We start from the raw sequence: 18,283 nt of genomic DNA, 5'->3' as shown, positions 1-18,283 counted from the left end.
TTTATTTAATAACCATGGAAGTCCTGCACATGGCTCTTTTATAAATTAGCTTACATAATTATGTCGGCGGTTTTTAAGACTAATAATTCTGTCAACACACTTTATATTTGTACTTAACTTCATTTATTTAATTTAGTGTGAAATTAGTTATTTAAATTGATTAAGTCAAAAATGACATATTTTTACCATCGTTTTGTGATAAACGTAATGTAATAAAATTAAATAATAATTGTCCATTTCCAACAGTATTGCTAAATATACTTTTAAGTAGGATTTTTGGGAGCTTGTTTGATTTTCGTCCCGATCTTTCAAACGTCAATCTTGTTAGTAAGACTTGCTGGAAATACGTTGCTGGGAATAGCCCGTTTACACAAAATCTTGTCCTGGCTCGCTGTGGAAATCATCGTCAGCAAATTCACTCGGAACTTGATTGACGAAGTAGGGATGTACGTAATCTAGTTAGATTGTTTGTCAGATTATCTAGGACGGAAATTTACTTCATTTTTGCAAACCTTGGGATTTTTCCCGAGCAGCGCGTGGATCATTTCCTCGACCACTTCGTTGATGTTTTTCCTCGAGAATTCGTTCACTCCTTTCAAATACATGGCCTGAAAAAAGTCAATTAGCATTGTTTAATTATATACAATAATATATTTTAATTACTTTAAATGCTTGGAAATAGCTTTCTCCGTAGGATTCTTTGATTTCCTGGTCGACGCCGTCCCATTTCTTCTGCATCGAACTGTCGATCGTCTCGGCCGAGCATAAGGCAGTTCTGCGCGTAAAAATTCAAAATGAAAATCTTCCCTGGGAAATTAAAAATTTTTCACGTGTAAGCGGTTGGTTGAATTGTGTGGACGGAAACTTTGAACGGTTTCATCTCCTTTCTCAGAGCGTCAGCAAAGGAAATCAGGGCGTGCTTTGACATGCTGTAGGCTGAAAATCCCGGCAGGGTGTATCTACCTGAGATTTTTTTTTATAATTTTTTTTCCACCTGGATTAATTTTTGGAATTTTCTTAATCTGATTTTCTACCTGCCACCGACGCCGTGAAAACGATCCGAGACCCTTTGGTGGATCGAATCAAGGGCAAAAACGCTTGGGTTACCCTGACCGTGCCCAGCGTGTTGACCTGCAGCACTTTAGAGTAGACGCTGATGTCGCACCACTCGACTTGTCCGACCTCGGCGATGCCCGCGTTATTCATGAGCGCGTGCAGCTCTGCGTTTAAAATAAATCACATCTCGCGTGAAAATGCGTCAAAGAATTAATTCAAAACTAACTTTTTTCTCCCAAATCTTTGGCGACGAATTTGACCGCTTTCTCCACGTCCTTTTCTTTGGTGATGTCGATCTTGACGATTTTGCAGCCGTGGGCACCAAGAGCCTCGGCTCCTTCCGACTTTTCGCTCAAAACACCCGCGTAGACAGGGACGCCCATGGCGTTCAGGGTCAAGGCCAACCTGTGACCGAATCCTGAGTCGCATCCTGAAAATAAATAATGTCACCAGTCAGGGTTAACTGTTAGGATTTATTACATAAATTGATTATTTTACATTGAAGTGAGAAAGAAGCATAATTTTATATTAATTAAAGTATTTTTTTAATAATAAATAAATTAAACCCCAGTTTAATGCTTTATTATTATTATTATTAATATATCAAACTCATGGTTTTAGCATTTTTGTGTAAATTTAATTATATATAATTAAATGCAATAAGCACTTCATAAATTATGGCAGCTTGTTCTAGTATTTGATTTAGAAATTAAAGCTTTTCTACTTTTTTACACGTTTTAGCGAAAGAGAAACCTTCAGAATATTTCCTTTTTAGTAAATCAATCACTAAATTGAACTCTTAATCTTACCTGTAATGAATATTGGTTTGTTGGCCAGGTCAGGAATTAAACCCTTCTTGTTTGGGATAACCACACCCTGGTCAGTTGTACTCGAGGAACTGCTGAACAAAGACTTAAACCACGCCATCTCCTTGTCACTCGTTAGTTATTTTTGTTTAAAAAAAAAACAATGTTTTCTTCTTCTCAAAACCACAGTCACGAATTTTGAAGAGGAAGAAAAACGCACATCTCTTCACTCCACCAGAGCTGAACCGCAACTACTGCTGTAAGCTTTTAGTCGCTATGCTTGCTATCGTGCGTAAATATATACGGGGCCCCTCCATAATAACACTGCAGACTACAGAGGTCGCTCTTGAAAATGGTTTTCATTGCAAATTAACTTCTGTCTACTTTAATTAAAAAGTTAAATTGCTTGAATGTATCAAGTTAAATCCTTTAATTATGCTAATGGAACTTGCAAAGGGTCCAAGATTTTTTTCCTTTGGTAAATCCCTCTCTGCCTTTTGGCAAATAACGGACAAGCGCGTGAAAATCAAATAGAAAATTTTTCCTGGATGACGTCGTTGTCTACGATTACAAAACATCAAAGTAATGAAATTTTCAAATACGATTTGTGCTGTACTGCGGTGTTCAAAAATTTATCAAACCATGTGTGCGTAATAGTTTTTTTTATGTGACGTCAAGCAAGCGATACGCTCTACCTCATAAAAGTTGTCTGAAAAATAAGGTCTCAGTGCTACTGAAGGTATTTATTTTCTTTTGCTTTTAAAGATGAGTAACTCATTTACGTACCAATTGAAGTTTGAACCATCTTAATTGCGCGCTTATCACATTTCAATGAAATTATTATCACCATTAAGTCATAATTATTAACGGACCGTTACATAAATGAATTAAAATTTTAAATATTAGCTTTTTATTAATATATTTTTTGCCATGAATTTTTTAAACAAATTTTAATGGAAAGCAAACATTTTTTTCACTTAAAGAGTAAGTATGCATGTACTTGTCATAATGGAGTGGAAACAAAAATTTGACAAGTCACTTGGTGCGCCGTCAAACAAAAACTTCAGACTCGTCGCCTCTCGCAGCAGTTGCAGTTCTCACTGCGCGGATTATCAAAATTTGCTTTAGTTTTTCGCAGATCAAGAGCAGTCATCGAGTTGAGTACCTGCCAGTCCTGCTGGGGGGACGTCAGGAATGGTCCTTTTGCAGAGGATGATGTCTTGCAGTCCCAAGGGAATCGTCGTTAAAAAGTGCACCATGAATTTTGTGAATAGAGATGGAACGTAGGAAATCTAAAAATAGCTGCGGTAAAAAATAAATACAGGAACAATTAGTTACAAACTTTTGGCTCTTTGCTTAGTAAGGCATCAACCATGTCCTCAACAACTTCGTTAATATTTTTTCTTGCCAAGTCCTTTATTCCTTTGATGTACATTGTCTAAAAAAATTTAATTCATCAATAGCAGAATTTTAAAATAAAATATAATTTTTATTCAGACCTTGAATGTTTGGAAATAATTTTCACCGTAGGACTTCCTGACTTCAGAATCGGAATCGCTCCACTGCTTTTGCAATGAATTTGCGACAAAATCTGTTGAGCTCAGTGGAGTGCTTTAAATAAAAAGTACTATTATGCGCCTTTTATTGTTACTCAACAACGATTACTTGTAGAGAGTTGGTTGAATTGTGTGTACGGAAACCTTGAACGGCTTCATTTCTCTTCGCAAAGCGTCGGAAAACGAAATCAAAGCATGTTTCGACATGCTGTATGCGGAGAAGCCAGGCAAAGTGTATCTTCCTTGGATTTAAATTTCAAAGTTAGTTGAATAAATTTTTAATATTTAAAAAGCGTACCGGCAACTGAAGCGGTAAAAACAACTCTGGTCCCTCTTTTTAATTTCAAGAGCGACAGAAACGCTTTGGTCACTCTTATGGTGCCAAAGGTGTTCACATGCATCACTTTTTTGAACAATTCCAGACTGCACCACTCGATCTGGCCGAACTCTGCAATGCCCGCATTGTTCACAATGGCGTGGAGCTCTGTTTAATATTTTTACTAATTAAATTTGGTTTAAAATTACATTAAAAACCTGCTTACTTTTTTCTCCTAAATCTTTTTTGACAAAATCAACGGCCTTTTTTACATCGTCATCTTTAGTGATGTCAATCTGAATCACTTTGCAACCTTCAGCCTTCAAACTTTCAGCCCCTTCAGACTTTTCGTTTAGCACTCCTGCATAAACTGGGACCCCCATCGAATGCAGACGGAGGGCCAACATTTTTCCAAAGCCAGTGTCGCATCCTAAATTTATTAATAAACAAAGAAAAACACCGTCAAAGTTACTTTTTGAAATTTTACTGTTTCCTGGTTTTTTGTTGATCCAAGCACAAATTTGTGAAATTCGTAAGTTACGAATACGAACCTGTAATAAAGGTGGCCCTTTTGCTTAAGTCCGAGATGAGGTTGACTCGCGCCCTTCTGCTGCTGGAAAAAGCTGAACCGTATAAAGCAAAGTATCCTGAGAGGAGCACAGTTCCGAGCCACGCAATCAGTCTTCTGCTGAAGCCAAACCACTGGATGGAGAAGATGGCTAAAAACCAACCCAGGTAACCTTTTACACTTTCTGTGAGCTGCATTTTTTGCGTTATTCACACGGGCAGTGTGCCGAAAAGAGTGATAAGCTCTTGGTGCCGGGCACGGTAGGATAACAGCTTGTCGGAGTTATAAAATTACTGACTATTTTTATCAGAGATATGGTGAAGAGTGTTTGTGAGAGAGTAGAGAGAGCGAGCTTTGGTAATATATGGCCTCGAGTGAATTTGAAAAGCGCAAAAAGCAAATAATTGTTATTGATTTTCTGATTGTGAGTGTAGTGAATCAAAGTTTAGTTTCTGTGTGGCTGCATATAAAATTATAATGACTCTTTGTTATCAAAGTGGGCGATTTCTCGGTCAGTAAAGCCTAGAGAGATAAGCTGAATTTCAATTGCACACTCAAAACAAAAGTACAGTTGTTTATCCCATAAAAAATTTTACATTTAATTTTAAATTCATTTTTTTCTCAATAAAAAAAATAATAAATACGAAAAAGTATGCTTTATACAGTTTAAATATTAAAAACAATTATATTTAAAAAAATGAATAAATTCATCTTCAAACAGTTTGACTTAAATTAGTTTAACTTAAATTATTGAATGTTTACCTGTTATAAAAAATCCAGTGCATTCAAGATATTTGATGTACTTCTTGGGCAGCCTCGAGATCCCCAGAGTGCGGTCCCAAGTGGCTACAAAGAAGACCACAACCAGAATTGCGATCCATGCAATGAGAGGGTGCAAGCCAGAGCTGTAGGCCAGCATGCCAAGAGTGCTGAAGAACAGCAAGCGCATTTTCAAGATAATTTCCAGGCTGAAACTTCTGCCTAGTATATTTTCTTATTCTTTGTCACTCGTTTTGGTAGACGCTGTTCCGGTTGAATGGTGGTGAAAAATAAGCCCCACCTAACACCGCGACCAATTTTCCGAAAACTGACAATAAAAGTAATGAAAATACTGTGGTTTTTAACAATTTTGGTTAACTTACAGGGCGCGGTTAAGGTAACTACTATATGAAAATATTTAAAGCAGCGATAACATTACAAGGATTTTAAAATGTAATCAAATTTTTGATAGTAAAAATGTATATACATGTGACGTTTTTTTTTTTATTTACTTACCATTTACATGGTTCTTTTCAATTTTAAAAGTAGAAATACCTTCCGCTTTTTATTTAATTCTGTTTATCACAGTGAATTAAAATTATGTCAATTTTTAAAATTTATTAAACCCTGGACGGTACTAAAAAAAAATATTTATTAATTAAATGTACCAATATCAGTTTAAGAAAGAAATTTAGGAGTTTGAAATTGGAACTGATGTGACCGTTCTTTTTTTTACTCATTTATTATTCCCTGAACCCACTGGGAATGCTGGTGATTTTACTCAAAATCTTGTAACGCCTCTAATTGTTAATCAATGGGAGTTTCAATATTAATTACTTAAATAACCTGTCAAAGTTAAGATATAAATGTCATTTAATTACTTCCTTTTAAATATTATTGATAACAATGATAACTTATTTCTTTGGTAAAACTGTAGCTTTTATATCAGTGAGGGACTTGATTATTTATTTAATTAGCCGGGATCCACTTAAATTATAAAACGCAGGAGAGGTATTTTCGTTTGTCGAATGAATTAAATTGACATGTTATTAATAAACACAATAAAATAAAATGAAAGAGAGAGAAAAATAGTTAAATAAGTGCAAGAAAGATCAATGACCAAATAAGCATATTGGATCACTTTTCTCACAGTTTGCCGCGGCACTGGCGGGGAGATAGAAGAAAAGCAGGGGCTGCTGGAGTTGGCGTGCTGACATTAGAAATGTTCACCGATTTAGGTTCAAAGATCGAGCGTGTTGAACTTATCATTAGTAATGCGAGCACAAATCAAATTACCGCAAATTGCAATGAAAAACATTAATTAAGTGACTAAAAGCTCCCTATCTCATCTCTTATTCCCCTAAATGCTCATATAGTATTGACCATTAGCTCTTCATTAAGTCACTGACGTGTGAATTAAATAATTAAAATTTTCTTGATGCTCTTTAATCGTTTTTTTTTTATTATTTCATATTGAAAATATTATACTTCAATCAGGTGAAAATTTTAATTTTATATAATTAGGATAGACATGTAACAGTATATTACAATCGTGTTCTTTTTGGAAATAAAAATTGAAAATTCACTCTAAAATAGATCGATGAATTCAGAAATTCAATTCCTCATCTAGTTTGATTGCTGCTTATACGTGACAATGAGCACCAAATTAATTAATTTTCGCGCCATTTTTGAGCACCAGCAAGAACTCCCGTTCTCCGTCGGAAGAGAGCAGCTCAAGCTCAATGTTGCCACTCTATGCTATATTAGTTTTTTTTCCGTGAAAAATTTAAAAATATGAATGTAATGTGTTGGCTTTTCACACAAAATCAATTTTTCTAAATAAGACAACAACAAATTTCTTGCACATTTTCAGTTTGCCAAATAATGATGCTCCTAAGCATTGGTGCTGCAAAAATCACATAGCCTGGTGTGTGCCTTCAGCTGCACGCGCACACCATGTGCGCATGGGTCTTGACCCCCGCCGGTCGTCGCGACAGGTTTTCACGGCGCAGTCAGTCTGGCAGCTGCGACTGGAGGCGGAGGGGCGATCGAACGAGTGAGTCCGAGTCTGAGAGAAACCGCCCCCGTTTTCCAGCTGATCCGCGAGCAGGCACCCCTTAAGACCTCCGAAGGCGCTCGACCGGTCGATTCACCCCCTCAAGGTGAGCAGAAAGGGTCGCGAGTGCTGAATGGGGGGCGCGTGCAGCTCGTCTCGCAACAACCGAAAGTGCCAAGCGCCGGCTGTGAGGGATTATTTTGGGGCGACGCGGGTTGTATTTTTAAATTCAACGTGCGCGTTTCTCCGTTTGTTGTTCCGAAACGGCAACGCGCACCTGATTCTTTTGCTCAATATGAAGTCTGATTAGCCAGGAGAGAATCTTAATTGATGGAAATGAATATGAAAATTTTACATTAATTAATTATAATTAAAATAATAAGAATATAAAAAAAATTGGAGTCAAATTAAATCTTCAATTATGTTATCATAATTATTAACGTAAGATTAAGATATTGTGCGAAAAAATTGTTTGCAATTTAAGAAATATGATTATATCATTGAATAAGTTAATTTTACTTAAAGTTTGTTATAAATTCTGGCAAATTAAGTTATTTTAATGAAACTGATTATTTCTTCACTAATGATCCACTTCTTCAAATGTGTTTAAGCCTCAATTAAGGCGTTTGTCGTGCGTGTTTTGCATTTTGGTCAAGTCCACCTGCTGCTCGTCATGCTCTCAGGTGTGACGCAACAAAACCAAACCAAAGCTACATAATATAGCTGGGCACTTTTGCTTTCAGCTTTTTACTGGTGTTGAGTTGGTCAAGGGCAAACCAAGGTGGGAGACGAGATCATTATTGTGGTGGTATAATTTACGCGCCACTTGTTCTTCTTCTTCGTTAAGCCGTTGCCGGGCTTGAAACGTCCAAAGTCTCATTGCATTGTTCCTGAGCGTGCTCGGATAATTCTTCTTTGTTGCTTTTCTTTCATTCAGAAATCCAATCTATTAAGATTAACATTGAAGTAGAAGAATGCATTTCTTATTTTATAATCATTTGCAATTTCCACGTGAAGCTTTTCAATTCAAAGTTGTTAAACTTCCGGATTATCAGAGAATGATAAATTATTATACCACCATAAAATCACAAAAAATGTATAATAATTATATTTTACATTAATCATAGACATTTTAATAAAAAAACATACAGAATACACCAGGAATACACGTTAATAATTAAAAAGAAATCACTTAAATTACAAATTTAATTATAAATGTTATTATAATATATTAATTTTATTAATACTATAAAAATTAAGACTAAAATATAAGAGAAATATATTTGTTGAATATTTTAATATTATCAATAATAATTCTCAAGATTTTTTCTACACAAATATTTTTGTCCTATTTAATAGGGTCGTTGACATTTCATTCCATATTTCTCTATTTCTATTTTTGTTTATCGCCACCGTTGATCAACTCCTTCTATATTATTCTAGATAGATATTTCGCATCTTGCGCAGTGTCATAAGCAAATATTTGGTCCCCGTCATGCCACGGAAAAAGCCCAAGCGAAGAGCAGCGTCTTTTTTATCAGACCGCCATAATGATAAGCGCGACCAACTTTTTTGTGGCTAAATGTCTATCCAAGCACAACAGACGGAGGAGACACACACACACACAGTTGCTCTTTTCTACCATTTGACCGCTGTCGATCGAGCGGACACACACTTCACTGCGTCTAACCTCTTCCAGTCACGTAATACATACATTCAATAAGTTTCAAAGTCTATATATCGGAATAGTAAAAAAAAGACTATAAAAATATTTGTTTTAAAGGGATTATTGATCAGATCATCATTAATTCTCTAGAACAAAGTATTGTTTCGCATTTTACAAACAAATAGCTTCGAAAGGTTGTAAACTTTCACCAATTATAAAAGCCAATCAAAGAATAAATTTTTTTTTAATTGGCATTGGTTGTTTAAATAATTAACATATTTCATGTTTTTTTATGAGGAAAGTAAGAAAAAAGAAAATAAAACTATTTCTTTTGGAAATTTAAATTAGTTAAATTCACAATTGATGTATAATCTAAATCTGATCTAAATTAAATAAGTAAAATCGCAAATCGCATTTTTTGCGTGGTTTCTTATCGGCTTTAATTTTATCATTTCTCTGTTATTAATTCGGTTTAATACTTTTTATCTTTTAAAACTTGATACAAGAAATTTATTAATTTAATCCAATTATTTATGATTTCAAAGTCTAATTCAGTTTCCTTTTTTGAAAAACTTGATATGCACCACTTCGGAGACCTGGGGACAGTTATGTAAAAACAATGATTAAAATTTTCAATAGGTTTGAATATTATTTTTTTTTCGTGGCGTTACATGACTTCGGGTAACTTTTGCAACAACTTTTTAGCTACGACAGGACAGCCGAGTCTATGTTGGCTATAAACGCGACAAAGTCACACTTTATGACCCGCAAAATAGGTCAACCAACTCCTCTCTCGATATCAAACCGGCCGTTTCAATCGTGCGAGAATAAAAAGCCACTCCGACGTCGCTGAATTCAACTGAAACAATGAGGCCGCTTTCCTAATTTCGCAGCTCCTTGACAATAATTGAAGAAAAATCTAAATAATACAAAGTAATTAAAATCGAAAAAAAAAATTATTATTAATTTTTCAACTTTATACGAATTTTAAAGTTTTAATTGAATCCTTAATGACTTTTCCACGTACATAGAGATTATTTGATGAATAGTTGGGCTTAAAACTGACAGTACACGTCGTACCCTTTGATCCTCAGTTTTAGAGTCGTAACAGCTAATTGCCGGCGAAGCAATCAGTGTGTGCGTCCTAATTTGTACGAGGGACGACAAAAAATAATCAAAGACGCTGTTTGAGAGTTTTTCCGTAAGGATTCCTGGTGTGCGAGCGAGCCCTCAATTAATTTAATTTCCTTTCGGCTATTCCTGGCAAAGCGCCAATTGGGCGACGCGAAAAAACAAACCACTGAATGAACTGCGCTGAACTTTAAAACAACTCAGACGTGCATTTTTCCCGGCTATATTATTTTGGTTTGCCCGGCTGACGACAACTAGTTCAACCTGATCTTCAAGGCCAACGATAATAATTTTATAACCACACACACACTGCCAGTCACGGATCCTCCGGGCGTATACTTAAAGTAAATTAGCCACTAATTGCTGTTTGCGAACAATTTGCCGAAAGTCCCTCTCCCTCTCCTTGCAATTCACAACAATTAAGTAAGATAAAACAGTTTTGTGGAATTTAAATTGTCCCTTTTTTTGGAATCAAATTTTGAATCAACTACAAGTGACAAATTTAATTTTTGTTTTTCCTTGTATTTTCCACAAATAGGAACAACTTTTGGTAATCACATAGACATAGCCCATGAATATTGAATATTCAAAAGAAATTCCATTCTTTCCTCTCCCCATCGTTATTCTCTTGTAAATGACGAGGGATGCTCCTTTCTAAAGCGGCGCGTCAGCCTAAAGATGTGTGAGAAAAAAATTATCTCAACGCTTAGCGCCCGCACAAGGACTCCTCTAAAACGTAATGGCCTGACTAAAGAAGCGCTTAATTAAAAGAGAGTACTTGCTAAATTTAGGATGGCCTCGCTCCAAAGATCTGAGGTGGAGAATATAAAATTTTCAATTTTTAAACATAAATAATTGCGTCACTTTGTAAATTTTGGTTTTAAAATTTTACAATAATTTAAAAGAAAATACAGTATACAAAAATTATTAAATTTAATGATTTTATCTTTTTTTCATGTTTTTTTTTTTAAATTTACTAAATATTATATTACTTTGTTGCATAAACTTTTTTCTTATATCTGAATAATATTATTTTTTATTGAAATAAAAATATAAATTAGTTTAAATTAATTTTAAATGAGGTTTATCATATGAATAAGAATTGCGAATTTTTATCACAAGTTTTTCTTGGCCTGAATTGAAGTAGCCTAATATTTGTCAGTGTAAATTAATAGTTTTATTAAAATAGAATTTAAAATATCTTTTAAATTAATAACGAAAATTATGGTTGGAAGTACAGTAGTTTCATGATTAAATTAATCAGACATTAATTGATTATTGATTTGACTTTTTAGATGGTTCTCCGGTGGCCATGTGGGCTGCCCCTGACGGTGCGGCAGCGCCTGCTGCATTTGCATGCCCGCCAGCCGCGCTTCTACTCCACAGAGGTCGAGTACAGGCCGATCCGCAGCGTTCTTTGCGCCAACAGAGGTTTGACATGGAGAAATGTAGAGAATGCATTGATTAAAAAAAATGTTCCTTCCATAGGTGAAATTGCCATTCGCGTGTTTCGAGCATGCACGGAATTGGGAATCAGGTCGGTGGCGGTCTACTCGGAGCAGGACAAGATGCACATGCACAGGCAGAAGGCCGACGAGTCCTACCTGGTCGGCAGAGGACTTCCTCCGGTCCAGGCATACCTAAGCATTCCTGAAATCGTCAGAGTGGCCAAGGTGAGAAAATATTTCTCCAAATTTCTACCAAATTTTAGAAATACCCTCTGCTGGGTCTTATATTTTTTTATTTAGAAACTCTTCCTTGTTTTAAAAAATCTGCAATTTCCATATAAATGTTTATCAAAGATTTTATTCCAGCGGTTTTGTAAAAATATTTAAATGATAAAGACGAAGGAAAGTTTTAGGCACTCAATTATTGATAAACTATAAAAATTTTTATTTTTTACGTTTTTTGTTTGACAGGAAAATGATGTTGATGCAATCCACCCTGGCTACGGTTTTCTCTCAGAAAGAGCAGATTTCGCACAAGCTTGCATTGACGCCGGGATCAGATTCATCGGCCCTTCGCCCAAAGTTGTCCAACAAATGGGAGACAAAGTTGCTGCCAGACAAGCTGCAATTGATGCCAGTATGGAAAATTTTATTTTGTTCAAACTTTACCATAAATTTATTGTATTTGATTTGCAGAGGTGCCAATTGTGCCGGGCACTCCAGGGCCAGTCACCACTTCCGAAGAGGCTGTTGAATTTTGCCGAAAGCACGGCCTCCCTGTGATTTTCAAAGCAGCCTATGGAGGTGGCGGACGCGGCATGAGGGTTGTGAGAAAGATGGAGGTGAAAAATTTAAAAATTTATTAAAATTTCCTTTTGATTAATTATAAAAAAATTTCCAGGAGGTGGAGGAAAATTTCCAAAGAGCCAGCTCGGAGGCGCTGTCTGCTTTCGGAAACGGTGCCATGTTTATTGAAAAGTTCATCGAGAGACCCAGACACATTGAGGTGCAGATTTTGGGAGACAAGGCGGGTAACGTCGTCCATTTGTACGAAAGAGACTGCTCTGTTCAGAGACGGCACCAGAAAGTTGTTGAAATTGCTCCGGCGCCTAATCTGGATCCCAAGGTTTATTTTTAAATTAAATTTTCTTTAAATCAGATAAAATACAAATATATAATTATATTCAGGTGAGGGATCAAATGACTGAGTACGCCGTTCGCCTTGCCAAGTTGGTTGGCTACGAGAATGCGGGCACTGTCGAGTTCTTGGTTGATGAAAATGGAAACTTCTTCTTCATCGAAGTTAACGCTCGTCTCCAAGTGGAACACACCGTAACTGAAGAAATCACAGGGTAATTTTCTTTAAAAACCTTTTTTGTTAATTATTTATTTATTATAGTTATTTTTATTTTGTAGAATTGATTTGGTGCAGAGCCAGATTAGAATTGCTGAGGGCATGACTCTTCCTGAACTGGGCATGAAACAGGACACCATCAAGGTTCAGGGCAGTGCCATCCAATGTAGAGTGACCACTGAAGATCCTGCCAAAAACTTCCAGCCAGACACTGGCAGAATTGAGGTACATAATTATTTTTCATAAAAATGCAACTTTTGCTTCAGAAAATAAGCAATTAGAATATTTTAGTTATTTTGAAAAGCAGTAATTTTAGGTGGAAAGCAAAATGAAAAGAAGTTTGGAGAGAAAAAGACTGAAATTTTCTGATACATATTAAAATTTTCCATAAGTTACGTTTAACATATTAGAATTATTCAATTTTGCAGATTTTATCTGCTTTAAATTTTACCTTTATTTTGCATATTTTAATCGATTTACTTATTTCATTACATACTTTATAACTGTATATTAAAAACATTTTTTACAAAGGTATTCCGAAGTGGAGAGGGTATGGGAATCCGTCTGGACGGCGCCTCTGCTTTTGCTGGTGCCCAAATCTCGCCTTATTACGACTCCCTCCTGGTCAAGGTCATTGCCCATGCTGGTGACCTGCAGGCCTCTGCTGCCAAAATGAACCGCGCCCTGCGAGAATTCAGAGTTCGAGGAGTCAAAGTATTTTATTTTGGAATTTAATTTTTCTTGACATCTGTAACTTAAATTTTCTTTTAGACAAACATTCCATTTTTGCTGAATGTGTTGGAGAACCAGAAATTCCTGAACGGCACCGTCGACACTTACTTCATTGACGAACATCCGCAGCTTTTCCAGTTCCGGCCCTCCCAAAACCGAGCCCAAAAGCTGCTCAACTATTTGGGCACTGTCCTCGTCAATGGACCGTCAACTCCTCTGGCCACTAATCTGAAACCGGCTGAAGTTGTGCCTCATTTGCCAGAAATCCCAATGAGTAGGAAAAATCATTTTTGTCAGTAGAAATGTTGGGACGTATTTAGCAACCCTTAAATTGTTCTATTAAAATTTCTAGCACTCATTTCTAAAATAATTGATCAAATAATTTAAAAGACTGTTCTCATATTTTCACCTAGTTTAAAAATTCATATTTTTAAATTGACATGACGCCCTTTTATATTATAGGAGTTTCATTTTTGCATGGCATGGGTACATGTTTGTACATTTTTGTTTCATTTTTCCTCATTATTCAGATCTTAGAGCTGCATCTTCTGACATAAGTGAAAGTGAGGATGAAGGTGAAAGTGGTAAGATTTTTATTTCAATTTGATCATCCTTATCAAACACATATTATTGTATAATTCCTCTTTAAAAATAAAAAATTAACACTTAAAATGAATTTGCAGCTTTCAAGCCTCCCAACGGCTTCCGCCAAATCCTGCTCGCCGATGGACCTGCTGGTTTTGCCAAGGCTGTCCGTAACCACAAGGGTCTGCTCTTGATGGACACAACCTTCCGCGACGCCCACCAGTCCTTGCTGGCCACCCGTGTCCGCACCTACGACCTGCTCAAGTCCTCACCCTACGTGGCGCACAACTTCAACGGACTGTTTGCCTCAGAGAACTGGGGCGGTGCTACTTTTGACGTCGCCCTGCGCTTCCTGCACGAATGTCCTTGGGAGCGGCTTGAGGAGATGCGAAAACTCATCCCCAACATTCCTTTCCAGATGCTCCTGCGTGGTGCTAACGCTGTCGGATACACAAATTACCCGGACAACGCCGTATTCAAGTACGGAAAATTCAATTAGTCTTTAAACAAATTGCTGCAAGATTTTTTTAAAATATTTTTTTAAGGAGTTATATAAATTTTTATCCAATAGCTAATTAAGTAAAAGAATAATATTAAAAACAAAAGATTGACAGTTGACACTGTTGACAGATAATTTTTCAGCACCAAATAATTTTATCCTTGATAAATAGCTTAACATAAAATCTCATTCTGATTTCATTTTCTTTAAGGTTCTGCGAGCTTTCAGTGCAAGCTGGCATGGACATTTTCCGAGTTTTTGACTCCTTGAACTACCTGCCGAATCTGATCCTTGGAATGGAAGCTGCTGGAAAAGCAGGAGGAGTGGTCGAGGCTGCAATTTCCTACACTGGTGATGTTGCAGACCCAACCAGGAAGAAGTACGACCTTAACTACTATCTCAATTTGGCCGATGAGCTTGTCAAAGCTGGAACGCACATTCTTTGTATAAAGGTAAAATATAATTTGATTTTTTCTTTGTACAAAGTTTACACTTAATTCATTAGGATATGGCCGGACTTTTGAGACCAACTGCTGCCAAACTGTTAATTTCGGCCCTTCGAGAACGCCACCCTCAGGTCCCCATTCACATCCACACCCACGACACCTCAGGCGCTGGAGTTGCTTCCATGTTGGCTGCTGCCGAGGCTGGAGCTGATGTGGTGGACGTTGCCGTTGACTCAATGTCCGGAATGACCTCTCAACCCAGCATGGGAGCCATCGTTGCCTCCCTCAAGGGCACAGAACATGATACAGGTCAGTTAAGATTTATTTAAGAAGTAATTTTTGATTAAATTTCGAGAATTTTTGGTTTCATCCAGGAATGGATCTGAGCAAGATCAGTGAATATTCGGCGTATTGGGAGCAGGCCCGTACCTTGTATGGACCCTTCGAGTGTGCTACGACAATGAAATCTGGCAATGCCGACGTCTACTTGAACGAAATTCCTGGAGGTCAATACACCAACCTGCAATTCCAAGCTTACTCTCTTGGTCTGGGAGATTTCTTTGAGGATGTTAAGAAAGCTTACAGGTAAAAAATCAAAGTTATATTGATAAAAAATGTCAAAATAAAATTAATATTTTGTTAATTCAAAATATTTTTTTAAAAATAAAATTTTATGTAAATAACATTTCAAAAAATTATTCAAAATTCTCCAGAACAAACGGATTTAAAAGAAGCACATTCTTGTTTTCTTTTTTACAAATAATTTCAATACATTTTATCAATTAATTGTAATTTTATCTTAATGATTTCCAATTTAAAATAATTCCAGGGAGGCGAATCTTCTTCTTGGGGACATCATCAAGGTAACGCCGTCATCTAAGGTCGTGGGAGACCTGGCGCAGTTCATGGTCCAGAACAAGCTGACCGCCGAACAAGTGCTGGAGAAAGCAGAGGAGCTCAGCTTCCCCAAGTCGGTGGTCGAATTCCTGCAGGGCAGCATTGGAGAACCCTACGGAGGATTCCCCGAACCCCTGCGCTCCAGGGTGCTGAAGAACATGCCCAGGGTGGAGGGCAGACCTGGCGCCTCCATGCCGCCCCTGGACTTTGGAGCCCTGAAGAAGGACCTGCTGGAAAGGCACCCTCACATATCTGACAAGGATGTCATGAGTGCTGCCCTTTATCCTGCGGTGGCCGAGGAATTCTTCGACTTCAGGGATAAGTTTGGGCCGGTCGACAAATTGGACACTCGCATCTTCCTGACGGGACCAAAAGTTGGAGAGGAGTTTGAGGTTTGAAAATCAAACATAGAAAAAAAACTTTCATGGTAACAAAGCATGTAATTTTATAGGTGACCATTGAAAAGGGAAAAACTCTTGGTGTCAAGACACTTGCCATGGCTGAAGATCTCACTCCTAATGGAGAACGAGAGGTGTTCTTTGAGCTGAATGGACAGCTCCGATCTGTCTTCATTAAAGATAAGGAGGCAGTGAAGGTAAAAACTGAAAGAAAAAATAATTTAATTTTGTTTTTAATTTCTAAAATTAACATTTCCTTATATTTGTCTTATATATTTCAGTCAAATTAATTTTTACTATTCAATTTTTTAAATTAAGCTTCATTAACAGAAGTGCAATGAGTGAATCATTTTTTTTAGCTTTTTGTTTTCATTAAGCATTATGATTGAAATTTTTATAACATTAAATTAACAATTAAGAAATATGAATAAAATTTATCATATTTATATTTGAATTATTTCTACAATTTTACGGAGTAGATTTATGTGGCAATTGAATAATTCATTTACATTTTATTTTATTTTAGGAACTTCACATTCATCCCAAAGCCCAGAAGAGTGCGCGTGGCGAAGTGGGGGCTCCGATGCCAGGAGCTGTGATTGAAATCAGGGTCGTCGAAGGGGACAGAGTGGAGAAGGGAGCCGCTCTTGTTGTCCTTTCAGCCATGAAAATGGAAATGGTGGTGCAGTCTCCAGTGAGCGGCGTCGTCAAGTCGATCGCCGCCACAAAGGGGATGCGCCTCGAGGGCGAAGATCTGCTGATGACCATCGAAGAAGATAAGTAGAATCTTCCAGATTAAAGATTAAAACAGAAAAATAATGGTCACACTTTGGGGCTCTCTGACGATAATAATTGTTCTTCCATAGCGCCTTTTGCTTCTTCATCCACAATGTTGTCCTTTTGATATATTTTTTATACTTGTTAAATCATTTTTCTCTGCATTTTTATTGAGAAAGAAGAAATTGAAAACAAAGATTAAATGCGATAGCTGTTGATTGTTTTTTGTTATAGCGAATGTATCAAGGAAATCTTAGTTGGAATGATATTAAGACTGTTTAAAAATCACACAAAAAAAAATTACAATTTTACCCTAAAAAATTATAGAATTTTTCATTTACTGTGTCAATTGATCTAATAATAACTTGTGTATTTAACTTGTTAAACTGAGAAAGTGAACGTGTAAGTGTAAAGATTAAAAATAATTGGTTTATATTCGCATAATAATTTATTTTTCCACCTTTTATTATACACATATTATAGCTAATTATATTTCATTATTATTTACACTTAACAGCTCTACAGCAACTATTAATTATATTTTCATACATAACGTTTTTTCTTAATCTTAAGCCGCTCACGGATTTTTTTTTGTATAAGTTTGGAAAACGGATTTTAGAAAGCCTGCAAAATGTCAAAAGCACTCTTGCATACACTGATGAAATAAAAATATACCCCTTTCACTTGAAATTATGTAAATCTTCCACACGAAAAAATCTCTCTGCCAAGCGAGCGTGGTTTTTTCTGCTTTTTATTCAAACGTTACAACAAAATTTGCAGTTGGGAGACACATGTCTGGCGCATTTTACTTTTTAATAATAAATAGCCAGGCTTTCAGGCTGGCACGTGTGGGTAATTTATGATTTCGGCGCGTCAGCAGCAGGCCCAAAGTTTATTAAAAAGGTGTGCGAGAGAGAGACTGAAGCTCGTCGTCATGCGTGTGCTAATTAGAGGGCGCCTTCCTAATAAATGCCGCCCCCGGCCGTGTCTCACTTCTCACTTCTCCTTCCTAATGGATTTTTACAACGGCTCCCTTGTCATGACAAAGTCAAGTTTGCCGCCGCGCTGTTAATTTCGCAATTTTCACCAGCAATCGAGCGAAAATTCTTGTTAAATTTCGGTCCTGGCGAAAAGCGTTCACATAGTGAGAGTTAAAATTTCATTTACACGCCATGATTTTCAATTTTTATCCTAAGTGATAGTAAGAGATGATTTTGCATGAATTTTGGGTTT

At 36.6% G+C, this 18,283-nt stretch overlaps 3 protein-coding genes across 5 annotated transcripts; 1 reads left to right on the top strand and 2 right to left on the bottom strand.

The window, feature by feature from the left end:
- Positions 1-112: 112 nt before the first annotated feature.
- LOC132199896 (short-chain dehydrogenase/reductase family 9C member 7-like) lies at positions 113-2,131 on the bottom strand. The gene is made up of 7 exons (XM_059624986.1): positions 1,866-2,131; positions 1,283-1,486; positions 1,035-1,220; positions 831-963; positions 664-775; positions 513-608; positions 113-455 (listed from the first exon to the last, which is right to left on the bottom strand). The coding sequence occupies exons 1-7, from the start codon at positions 1,981-1,983 to the stop codon at positions 309-311; spliced, it is 996 nt and encodes a 331-aa protein (XP_059480969.1). The 5' UTR covers positions 1,984-2,131; the 3' UTR covers positions 113-308.
- Positions 2,132-2,751: 620 nt separating this feature from the next.
- Positions 2,752-4,728, bottom strand: LOC132199895 (short-chain dehydrogenase/reductase family 9C member 7-like). Its single transcript, XM_059624985.1, has 8 exons — positions 4,286-4,728; positions 3,961-4,164; positions 3,717-3,902; positions 3,528-3,660; positions 3,362-3,473; positions 3,205-3,300; positions 3,028-3,154; positions 2,752-2,962 (listed from the first exon to the last, which is right to left on the bottom strand). The coding sequence occupies exons 1-8, from the start codon at positions 4,497-4,499 to the stop codon at positions 2,913-2,915; spliced, it is 1,122 nt and encodes a 373-aa protein (XP_059480968.1). The 5' UTR covers positions 4,500-4,728; the 3' UTR covers positions 2,752-2,912.
- Positions 4,729-7,061: 2,333 nt separating this feature from the next.
- LOC132199803 (pyruvate carboxylase, mitochondrial) lies at positions 7,062-17,501 on the top strand. 3 transcript variants are annotated; one of them, XM_059624811.1, is made up of 18 exons: positions 7,062-7,223; positions 11,210-11,345; positions 11,403-11,587; positions 11,834-11,999; positions 12,059-12,204; positions 12,264-12,488; positions 12,551-12,714; positions 12,779-12,941; positions 13,248-13,430; positions 13,488-13,722; positions 13,979-14,032; positions 14,132-14,513; positions 14,744-14,984; positions 15,038-15,287; positions 15,353-15,563; positions 15,808-16,267; positions 16,327-16,470; positions 16,800-17,501. In XM_059624811.1, the coding sequence occupies exons 2-18, from the start codon at positions 11,210-11,212 to the stop codon at positions 17,055-17,057; spliced, it is 3,603 nt and encodes a 1,200-aa protein (XP_059480794.1). In that variant the 5' UTR covers positions 7,062-7,223; the 3' UTR covers positions 17,058-17,501. The 3 variants fall into 3 exon arrangements, with proteins under 3 accessions (XP_059480794.1, XP_059480796.1, XP_059480795.1); XM_059624812.1 differs by lacking the exon at positions 7,062-7,223 and adding an exon at positions 8,701-8,820; XM_059624813.1 differs by lacking the exon at positions 13,979-14,032.
- Positions 17,502-18,283: the final 782 nt, after the last annotated feature.

The sequence above is a fragment of the Neocloeon triangulifer genome, unplaced genomic scaffold (genome assembly GCF_031216515.1).
Source record: "Neocloeon triangulifer isolate White Clay Creek 2 clone unplaced genomic scaffold, ASM3121651v1 ptg000014l, whole genome shotgun sequence".
Classification (NCBI taxonomy): Eukaryota; Metazoa; Arthropoda; class Insecta; order Ephemeroptera; family Baetidae; genus Neocloeon; species Neocloeon triangulifer.
This window is presented reverse-complemented; position numbering and strand designations above follow the sequence as displayed.

Excerpts from the sequence above, each read along its gene's own strand:
- LOC132199896 (XM_059624986.1), bottom strand. The coding sequence starts at position 1,983 with ATGGCGTGGTTTAAGTCTTTGTTCAGCAGTTCCTCGAGTACAACTGAC. Across the intron at positions 776-830 it reads ATTCAACCAACCGCTTACAC|AACTGCCTTATGCTCGGCCG; the intron begins GTGAAAAATTTT and ends TTTTACGCGCAG. Across the intron at positions 609-663 it reads GCTATTTCCAAGCATTTAAA|GCCATGTATTTGAAAGGAGT; the intron begins GTAATTAAAATA and ends GACTTTTTTCAG.
- LOC132199895 (XM_059624985.1), bottom strand. The coding sequence starts at position 4,499 with ATGCAGCTCACAGAAAGTGTAAAAGGTTACCTGGGTTGGTTTTTAGCC. Across the intron at positions 4,165-4,285 it reads AAGGGCCACCTTTATTACAG|GATGCGACACTGGCTTTGGA; the intron begins GTTCGTATTCGT and ends TAATAAATTTAG. Across the intron at positions 3,903-3,960 it reads AAAAGATTTAGGAGAAAAAA|AGCTCCACGCCATTGTGAAC; the intron begins GTAAGCAGGTTT and ends AATATTAAACAG.
- LOC132199803 (XM_059624811.1), top strand. The coding sequence starts at position 11,210 with ATGGTTCTCCGGTGGCCATGTGGGCTGCCCCTGACGGTGCGGCAGCGC. Across the intron at positions 14,985-15,037 it reads CGCACATTCTTTGTATAAAG|GATATGGCCGGACTTTTGAG; the intron begins GTAAAATATAAT and ends TTAATTCATTAG. Across the intron at positions 16,268-16,326 it reads AAGTTGGAGAGGAGTTTGAG|GTGACCATTGAAAAGGGAAA; the intron begins GTTTGAAAATCA and ends GTAATTTTATAG.